Consider the following 10,351-nt stretch of genomic DNA (forward strand, 5'->3'; position numbering starts at 1 on the left):
GCATCAAATCCAGTGATACGAACCTGAAAGTAGGTTCATGTTGCTCCTTTTTTTTTTTTTTTTCCTTTGTCTTTTCATTCTATCTCCTCCTCCTCCCGTATGCCAACCCATTGCTCTTCAGCAGCCCTCTCCTGGACCTTTGCCTGCCTGACCAAGACTCTGGGTTGGCTTGGGTCATCCTGTGCCACTCTTCACCTCGTCTTGGAGTGTGTTCACAGTGGGGTTAGAGACTCGTCTGTGGGTGGCCAGCAACTTTGCAGTAGTGACTTCATCTCAGGAGAATTTGAGATGAGCAATCAGGCCTTAAAGGAACTTTTTCACGTAACAGAGAGATAGAGATTGTTTAGTAATAATTTTCTTTTCTTTTTTTTTTTAAAAAAAAGCCAATTGGGTTTATTGGAACATTGTCACAGCATATTTATCACAAAGCTCTGAGATTCTGCTTGTCTGTGCACATGAACACTAGGAGCTGCAGCAGAGTTATAGTACAGACCACACTTTGAATGCCTTGCTTTCAGCTAGAACAGCTTTCAGAAAACCTCTTTTCCTTTTTGCTTGGACTCCCTCTTGAAACTTAAGTTGCCCTTTAAATTCTTAAATAAACTCTTCTAGAAGTTAAGAAATAACAATAATAACAATAATAATGATAATAATAAAATACGACACACACACCCCTCCCCGCTGAAATTCAGTAGCATTTTTTCACAGCTGGTATTTGAAACATGAAAATGCTTCCCTTGCTGGCTGTAGGAAGCTGCATGGGGTTTGACAAGGGAAGTGGCAAAAATTGCTTTTTGAAGTAATGTTTGAAAAATGACAAAGCAGAAAGATGTGAGAAAGTGGTAGGCTGTTACCTGCTTGCTAAACACTATCCGATATGGGTTAAAAACACACATGTTGGTTAGAACTGACATCCTATGTAGATCCTCTTCTGCTCTTCCAGCTCCACCCCTCTTTGTTTTCTCTCTTCTTTCTTCTCTCTTCCCTTTAAAGGCTTCTCGTAAGCAGCAACAGGGGTGGAAAACACACACTCAGAAGGCCTGTTTGACCTTCTGTGCATCAGTCAACGTCAGCCTTGCATTCACTGGGAAGAGGCAGCCTTGTACGGAGCAGATGGGAATCCCAGCCGTGAGCGCGGGTGAGACCGCCCAGGTCCTCAGCTGCGTCTCGATGCTGTTCGTTCTGTCGGCAAAGCCTGGCTGCAGCCCTGTCTGCGGTCAAAGTTCTCATAGGTGGAGTCTTGCAGCTGTGGCCTGGCATGGAAGAAGTGAACAAGGTGAAGACACATTTCTGGCTGCTTCATAAGTGGCTTAATCTAGTCGCTAAGGAGTGTCAGAGTGTCTGCAATACTGTCCGATACGCATCCTCCCCTCTGCAGCAGGTGTTTTTTAAGTGTCAGAGTTGCATCTAATGTTTTACATCTAAAAGCATCCAGACTGATCCCCTACACTGATAGCGTTAACTCCTACTACTGTCCTGCTGCTCAGAGCCTTGGGAGATTGTGCAAACCTCTCCTGAGAAGGGTCTTCTCATGTAGAGTGTGGTTTTTCAGCTTTCATCTATGTATGTTTCTATACAAATATTATCAAGGGTGCTGTGGTATGGTTTAGATGCTGTTAAACCAGCAAAAGCTGTGCTTTTGCAAATAATTATTACAAATTTAACTGTAGGATTAAATTTGCCGTTGTCTCATTGCCTGTGTCCTGATGCTGTACACCTGACTGCCCTGCTGAAATGGCCTTTTTTTTGGGTAAAGTGAGGGAAGGAGGCATCACATAGGGAAAACCCGTGTTGGAAAGAAGCAGCCCCAAGTGGATGCAATTACCTCAGATACAGCTGCTTTAGGTTTAGCCTAAGGGTTGGTTTTGGTTTTTAGTCTGTGTGGGTTTTTTTCCCCTATCCTTTTCTAGCTTGGCCACCACAGCTGTCAGGAGTGTCCAAGAATGGTGGTGTGCTGGGTAATGGGAAATGCCAAGGGTACAGTGGGAGTGTTGTATGGATACCAGCCAAAGAATTGGGCCCTGCCACACCTGAGCTGGCTCTAAGGTGGGCTGCTTGGCATCTCCATACCTTCTTACATGCTTTGCAGAGGTCATGAGCTCTGATGTGGCCCCTTTTTCTGCCCCATTAGAGACTGGGGTGCAGAGGGAGGGGGGGAAAGTTTCTGTTGCAGTTTTCCTCTCTTGTTCATCATTTACCAGCCTTGCCACAGATGCCTTCCTAGCCTGTTCCCCTCACCTGTCCCATAGGTGGGTGGTTCTTTTGCTAGCCTAATGTGGCTTCCTACAATGCTCCAGGCCTATGGCCCACCTGAACTTCTGCTAGCCCCTTGCTGCTGCAGCATCCACATGCCATAGTCTTTCCATCCTGCTGCCCCAGTCCCTTCTCCTCCCATGAGTGGGGTCTCTTCTCAACTGTACCCAAGCCAGAGCCTCCTCCCAGCAGAGCCTGAGCCTTTGTCCCTCACACCACCTTGCCTGATCGTCAGCCCAACCCTGTCCTTGTCCCAGGAGCCTGCTCTCAGGCCAGAAGGTTGTTGCCAAGACCAAGGACATGTTGTGTTTCTCTCCTTAGCCATCTCCACCCTCCTGCTGAGTAACTTGAATAGAAGGCAGAACATCCTTACCGGGCCAGGCTGGATGGGGCAGAGGAGGGACCTGTGAAGTTGGGAAGGAAGACGTGGGTTAGCAGTGCGGTCAGAGCAAGCTGGGGAGCCAGGACTGACCTAGAGCTGCTGGGAAGCCGCACTAGAGGGCGGTTATTAGCTTTTCTCCTTGGGCGTAGGGAAACTCCTCTGCCCTCTGTCTTTTCAAAGGTCCCTTCCCAACAGAGACCTCCTGTCTGAAAGCTGCAACCAGACAGCCAGGAGGTCCTTGTTCTTAGCTTTCCCATAAGTAATGTTGGTCCCCCATGCAACGCTACAGATGTGGGGAAGAGGGGCTGGAAAGCTGCCTGGCAGAAAAGGACCTGGGGGTGTTGGTCGACAGGTGGCTGAATATGAGCCAGCAGGGTGGCCAGGTGGCCAAGAGGGCCAACAGCCCTTTTCCAACAGTCTTTTCCAACCTAAATGATTCTATGACTCTATGAAATGCCTTTCTCCTAGAGTGGAAGGTCTTAAAATCATTAAAAAACCCACCCTGAACCAAACCCAACCCGTCTTGCCTGACTTTGTCTGCTGCATCCCATCACTGGTTACCAGTCTGCTGGAGGAAGACTACTGAGGGAAATAGCAATACGTACCTCCTCTCGAGAAAACGGTGAAGCCCAGTATCACCAGCAAAATGAGCACTTTAATTCCCAGTGGCACGAAGATCAGGATCAGGAAGAAGGCACTGTTGGATGCTTTGAATTTATAGAAGTACACCGCTCCCTCTGCTCTCCCATGGCTGTTGACAGCCGTACAGGTGTATTTTCCATCGTGGGCCAGGTACTGGAGCTCCTTGGTGACGCGGTGGTTCATGCTGGTGGTGGAGGTGAGGTTGCTGTGGGGTGGTCCGGTCCAGGTCAGAGTGGGCGCTGGCTCCCCCTCAGCGGTGCAGCGTGCCTGGAAGGTGCGATCCCCATTGGAGGTGACGGTGATGTTAATGATCCTGGGGGCAGCTGCAGAAATCACAACGTGGGGGGGGGAAGTGCATCAGGTTTCAAAGGCAGGTCTAGCACAATATACCTGGAATGAGCGCTTGGTCTTGGTGGACCCTCAGCGCCTTACATCAGGGTAACGTTGGGATCAAAACTCCCCTTCCTTGTTTTTCTCAGTGCTTTTTTCCCCCAGATTTCCCCACCCTGCCTATGCTGGACAGAAGAGTGAAAGGATTCACCCTTCGATGTGCACTCCTTTATGTTCTATCCCTGTAAAGCCATGCACAGCCTTCTGAGCTTCGGTCAACTTTGGCTGTTGTGACCCTCCATGGTGGCAGAAGACAGAGGCACTGTGCTGTAGTGGGGGAGTCATCAATGAAGATGGGTTGCTTTCTGCAGTTGCAGCTCCGTGCTGTTCGTGGTGTAGGCACTGGTGACCTTTTTGGACTGGCTGCATCTCCACGTGGTCCAGGACAAGACAACCATGGTGCTCTCCAAGTGTCTCATGGCTGTTCCCTTGGCCTCTGACCTCCAGAGCACACATGGAGAGATCCACCTGTGTGAGCCCTTTGCTCAGTGTCTGAGACTTTCCAGATTTGGCAAATTACACTCAGAGAACATTTATGCTCCTTGCTACAACATATTTTTTTGTTTCTGTCCAACCCTGTAGTGACCACCTAACAGCTGAGGTAGGTTCCCAGTTGCTTTGGGGCAGCACTCCAATGCCAAGACAGGGCCACTAATTTCGTGTCCTGTATTTGTAGCATGTGGGATTGTGTGACTGAATGAACAGTGGCAAAGATAATTTGGGGGATGTAAAAAGTTGAGACGCGCTGTTGAATGTGTCATCTTTGGTCTAGGTCCGCTAAGGAAGAGTAGCCGATATGACCAAGCTTTCTTACCCATTGGTCTTCTGCTGGACCTGTTGACCCATTTCATACATTTGGCTCCTAAAGGCATTGTGGAAACTGGAGGGAACCAAATGAGTGTCTTCACGGAGGAAAAGCAGGAGTTCAAGGTTCATCTCTTTTTTTTGTCAGGCTGGACAGAAAACGCATAGCTTGCAACCACCTATAGCACCTCTTCTCCCTTGTTTGTGTAATGCAGGTTTGAGGCTGGAAGACTGATCTGTAGGAAAGCCAGCTGTGTTAGTTGTCATGTGTCTGTGTGTTTTAGAGTTTAGAGTAACCTTTTCAGCATTATTTAACGCCTCCCATTCATACAGTCAGGACCCACTCCGAAAGCTGGGTGCAGCCTGGGTACCATATCTGCTTATGTTATCATTCCTCTGGTGTTAAAATCCAGACAGACCCTGAGATGGGTTTTGCTGCCATCCTGCCCTGGTCATTGCTCTGTGTGGGTGGGTGTTTAGGAGCTGCTCCCAGTGAAGCAGAGCCTTGACTATGCAGAACTTCCCAAGAAGTAACCAAGCTCATCCTCGGGCCCTGTCTGGATGCCCGCAGGGCACAGCAGGCATAAGACAGTTTCACTTCATGAGCAAAACCATCCAACCCGTGGGACCTATGCACCCGTGGGTAAGGTCTGAGTCTGTTCATGAGGCCACCTGGGTCTTCCAGCGCTTCCTTGATCTGCAAAGTGCGCCCAGGGAGATGGGATGAGAGCTTTCCTGAACAGAGTCTCCTCATCACTGCACGCTGGCTCTGGGCAAAGCACATCGCAGCCCCGGGGTGCGTTTGACACAGGGACCTGGACGGCCAGGGCTGTGCAGGAGACTCACCCCTGCTTGCTCTGCTGTCTCTGCCGTGATGAGGTCGTTTGTTCAGCCGTGTTATTCAGCTGGCAGAGCAAACACGTGCCGCTGCAGCAGCAGGCTCTTGCCTTGGGTTTTTGTACTACGAGCAGCTTGTGGGCTTCAGTAGGAGCTGATAGGCAGTGTGTGACTTGGAGACTCGGATTTTGGCTGCTGTAGGGCTCACCTCTCTGCGTTTCTCTCCTTCACTGTGTCTGTTTAGACTACAGGCTCGGCAGGAAGGAGCAACACGCTGCCGTACGTCCATCCAACAGCTATCGCAACGGGTCCCAAGATCATTCGGGGATTCACATGTCACTTCCATGCAGACATCCATCCCATGGATGGACTTCTCACCTTGTGTGACTGTTTTCTGGTGTTGCCTCAAAGATGCTTTGCCCTGTGGCTGTTGCCTCTGTGGTTTGTAAGTGATCCCTTGGCAAAGACTGGAGGAGCCTGAGACCACATGCTCTCCAGAGGGACAGGCTTGGCTGTGCTTGGCTAAGTGTGACCATGGCAGCTGGAGGTGCTGCTTTCAGTCAGATATGGGTAAGAGCTCAGGGTTTGTTTGGTTTTTTTTTCCTCAGGATTCAAAACAGTGTTTCAGCCCAAGCTGGAGACAGTAAGAACCTTCAAGAGGAGGTGAAGCTTCTCCTTGAGTCGTCTAATCTGGGTCTTGCTCAATAGTCAGGTGAACCCAAGGATGTTTAGGTGTTAATAGAGACTGCCAGCTCCCCGGGTCTGACATTTGTTGATCAGTGATGGTTTTCAGGCTGTTTCTTCTGGCCTTTCCTGCTCCAGAGGATTTTGGACCTATGGCACATGAATGCTGCGTATCTTGTCTTCCCAAACCCCTGTTACCACCCGGGCCTGCTTGTGCTTACATTTGCAAACACATACTCCAGTTTAAATCCTGGTAACTGGTAACAAGGACATCTTTTACCCCACCCTGTGGGCTGCTGACCCCAGCTTGCCTCTCTGCTGCCTGCACAGAACCTGTGTTGCAGGGACAAAGTGGGAACATAAACTGGTTTGGGTTGGAAGGGACCTTTAAAGGTCATCTAGTCCAGCCCCCTTGCAATGAGCATGGATGCCCCAGACTGGGCTGGTTCTTTCCCCAGCAGCCAGAGCCTGGTTATTTCCTTACCAGTTTTGTTCCTATTCCCTTCCCTGTGTTGTGCACATCACCTCAAACTGGAAGGCTGCAGAAGGCAATGAGTATTCCCTGCCCAAAGGTTATAAATTACCCTCAGAGCTGGAAAAGCCGACCCTTTGGAAGACCATCTCAGGTCAACTTCTGTTAGCATCTCATCAGCTTCCACAACCTGTGGCTCTCACTTCCCTGCGGGGTGGGTTTGCCTCCTTTGGCTCTTGTGCCCTCTTACCAATCAAATAAAAAAAAGTACTTGTCGTGGATATCTCCGGACAGCTCCACCCGGCAGAAGTACCTCTCACTGTCGCTCCAGGTCAGATTGTCAATCCTGATGGAAAGGTCCTTGTGGCGGGGGTTGCCAAGCAGTTTGTATTTGTTTTTGAGGCTGATGGCGGTCTTGCAGAGCTCACTGGTGCTCTGACTAATGCACTTGAAAACTATTGTGCCATTGTAGGGTTCCTTGATCCTCCAAATGGCAGTGAGGGTCCGGTCAAATGTTTTGTAGGGGTGTGTGAAAGTGCAGGGCAGGACAACCATCTTCCCAAGTTCACCAGTAACATCAGATGGGACATGAACGGACCAGCCATTGGACTGCACACCTAGAAGCAAAGAGAAATGATCAAGACTGATTTATCTGGAGTGTTTAAGAGGGAAACTGGGCACCCTTCCTGCACCTGCTGTGTTGTTGCTCAGAAAATGGATGCTCTGCTCCCTTGGTGGGCCCTGTGCTGTCCTTCTTGCTGGGGACTTGCAAATGATTACATAGCCCAGTTATGGTAGCTAGATATGGTACCGGACTGCAGCAGAGCTCAGGGGGCTGACTAGCTCATCTTGAAAGGGATTTAATTCCTAAGCAGGCCTCTTGTTTGTAAAGTGAACAATAGCACCTCAAGTTGTTTAACAGAGTCTTCTGCAGTTACAGACGTTTATGTGCCTGGAGGAAAAGCTTTTTATTATAAAAAAAATACTTAAAAAATATATATAATATATTATAAAAAAAAAGAAAAAGCTAAAAATAAGTTTGGCATGTAGTCAGAGATCTGGTGGCTTTATGCACTGAAATGCTGTCAGTGTAGCAGCCCTGCGTTTGAGTGCATGCTCACACAAACTCCTAGGTGATAGTATTTCTTGCACTAATCAGCTGGTGGTTGCATTACCCATGGGGAGGGTAGCAACAGCTGATGCTTCTAAGGATCAATGCTGCTATCATCACGAAGTAGCATCGTGTTCATAAGGTGCAACCGGATCTGAGTGAAGACTTGGAGATACTCATCGTACAAGGACTGGTGAGAACAGGCAGGTTCCCTGTATCAGCTCCCGTTGTAGGAAGGAGGATGCCCTTGACATCAAAGAAAGCATCTCACTGTTAGCAGAGCGGGTTGTCACTACGTGGGCTCTAGCTGCCACTATCTTCCCAGACAGGCCTTGTCCTGGTGTCATGGCAAAGGAAATACTGAGTTTTCTAGCTGAGATGTCCCCAACTTTTGGGATTTTCCTCTCTTGGGCACATTTAGTAAATCCTGGTAAATCCTAGCACAGTCCAGGGAGCTGAGCCTCGCTGCCACCAGACCCAGTCTGATCATTTCTGTCCAGTGGTGAAAACAGCCTTCACCTGAATGGGTGCTCCCTATCTTGGAAGCATATAGGGAAAACTCAATGTCTCATCTGTTTCCCTTCCCCAGGAACCAACAGCATCAACAAACAGCACCTGTAGGCAGTGCTTTCCATGTAGAAATGCGTATCTATCCACTGCCTTGCTAACTGCAAGAGCTGTAGCTGTTCCTGTCTTACAAAGCTCACCTGATGGCTTCATTAAATCAAGAGCTTTCTCCTCAATAGCTGAGAATAACTGTTGAAAAATGTAAAGGCGTCCCGTAAATAATTGCCACCCATCCCTTGTCCAGCTGACTTCACTGTGGTCTCTGGGCATTCAGCTGTCGGGTGAATCGTGTAAACTCAAAGATAAGATTTGTTGCTTGTTCATGTGTCCGTTCTCCATAATACTTTTGTCAAATACCTCAGTGGTGGTGCAGCTTGTATCAATCTATTGTGTGCTGCACAATGGACAAAGGCCAACGCAGGACCCGCTCTCTGCCTTTAAGTTATTTATTGGGAATCAGCATGAAGCCATTATTTTGATGACTGATATCTGGAGTTGGGCTGCCTTGTCTTTCACTGTAACTATATGAGCACCTTTTGCAGCCCAGGTAATCTCATATTCAAGGTTACATGGCCACAGGAGTTCCAGCAAGTCCAAATGGACTTTAGACAGAAGGACCTGGCAGTGAAAACAGAAAATGCTATTTCTTTCAAGTTTATTTCATGGTATTTTGTTTACACTGCTCTTATGTCACTGTAACCCTTACTTTTGGAGAGCTGCAGATAATATGCTTTTGAGTACGTAATTTGCTTTTCCCTGTCAGATTTTTGGTTTGCTTTTTTTTTTCTAAATCTTGAGCAAAGAACATTATTTTTAGCACTTAAACACCCCCTTGCCTTCCACATGATGAATAATGTTAAAAATAAGTGCTTCTAATGTCACCAGCTCCACCCATTTCTATGGAAACAGTGCCTAGGTTATGAGCAGAGGGAGTTGTCAGCCTCTTGTGCATAACTTAACCTTAAAGTTTTAGCATGGTAGGTCTTCCACATCTTCCTCTTCCTAATATCCAGCCTCCATTAGTTCCTGGAGTGGAAGCTCTCGCAGGAAACAGAGAAGGTCATGGGCAAATAGCCTACACACCTGACAGGAGGGAACCCCTGAAAGGAGTTGTCGTGTCAGTGTATCTGCCAGTTATCAGTGGCAAGGCCATGAAGACAACAACATGATCAAGGGCTGGAGACCACCCCAGACACTAGCCTTCCTCTAGCAAACGCTGTTTGACAGTAATCTAAGCAAATCCCATTGAGTTTAATGGAACTTAAGTGCATACTTGAAGACAAATGTGAGCTGGAGAAAATTGTGTCTGTTGCATAATAACTCCTAGGACCACAAAAGAGCACTTCTGGGTGGTGATGGAAATGCTGCATGCAACTAGCAATGCAGGGGAAAAGTTAAATGAAGATGAACTCCCTGCACAAGTTAAAAAAGCAAAAAATGCAAAAAACCCCAAGCCAAAGACCTCTCTGACAATTGCAGAATCAAGCCTTTGAGGTTTTCCAATATTCTCACATGCACCTGGATCCTTTTAAACTACACGATGGATGGTACAATTCTTGGAGAGTTTATTGTACCAGGCAACTCCCCTGGCACTTTGACTACAGAGAGAAGAAAAGCCCTGATCAGACAGGGGTTCGTAGCAAGCTCAGAACTCACCCTTCCTGGAGATGTGAAGGAGGCACAGAAGAAACAAACCAAACTCTCTCATGCTGGTTGACGTTCTCCGCTGAGGTGTTTTAGTAAACCAGAACTGCTTCTGCTACATCTGAGCTGCTGGTCTTGCAGTCACAAAAGGTTTTTCCAGGGATAGAAGAAGTTGTGGTTTTCTTCTTCTTGGAAGGAATGAGTTGTCTGGCTGAACCAGCTCTGGATCCAGATATTAATAGTTTTGTGGTCAGTCATGTGAAAAATCCAACAAGGGGAATCAGGATATTACCATTTTCCATCTAAAGGAAGGGGACTGCAGACTGGGGCTGCAAACACTCCCTCCATATGTATTATGGTGCAAGAAGGTTGGACTAGATGACCTCTAGGGGTCCTTTCCAACCCAAAACATTCTGTGAGGAGGGGACGGCTCTCAAGTGCTACCAACTCACCAGTCCAGAGGCAGTTCTCGCAATCTGCCCAAGGAGATGGCAAGCGAGACCCTTGCTCTCTTGGCTTGAGGTAGTTCTTCCTCCTGAACAAAAAAAAAAAAAAAAAAAAAAAA

At 47.9% G+C, this 10,351-nt stretch overlaps 1 protein-coding gene across 1 annotated transcript; it reads right to left on the reverse strand.

Annotated features, from left to right (window-relative positions):
• Positions 1-47: 47 nt before the first annotated feature.
• SIGLEC15 (sialic acid binding Ig like lectin 15) lies at positions 48-10,235 on the reverse strand. Its single transcript, XM_035903096.1, has 6 exons — positions 9,799-10,235; positions 6,715-7,081; positions 4,482-4,547; positions 3,241-3,629; positions 2,627-2,657; positions 48-1,253 (listed from the first exon to the last, which is right to left on the reverse strand). The coding sequence occupies exons 1-6, from the start codon at positions 9,848-9,850 to the stop codon at positions 1,157-1,159; spliced, it is 1,002 nt and encodes a 333-aa protein (XP_035758989.1). The 5' UTR covers positions 9,851-10,235; the 3' UTR covers positions 48-1,156.
• Between the last annotated feature and the right edge of the window lie 116 nt (positions 10,236-10,351).

This window comes from Egretta garzetta, unplaced genomic scaffold, assembly GCF_000687185.1.
Source record: "Egretta garzetta isolate BGI_Z169 unplaced genomic scaffold, ASM68718v1 scaffold179, whole genome shotgun sequence".
Lineage (NCBI taxonomy): Eukaryota > Metazoa > Chordata > Aves > Pelecaniformes > Ardeidae > Egretta > Egretta garzetta.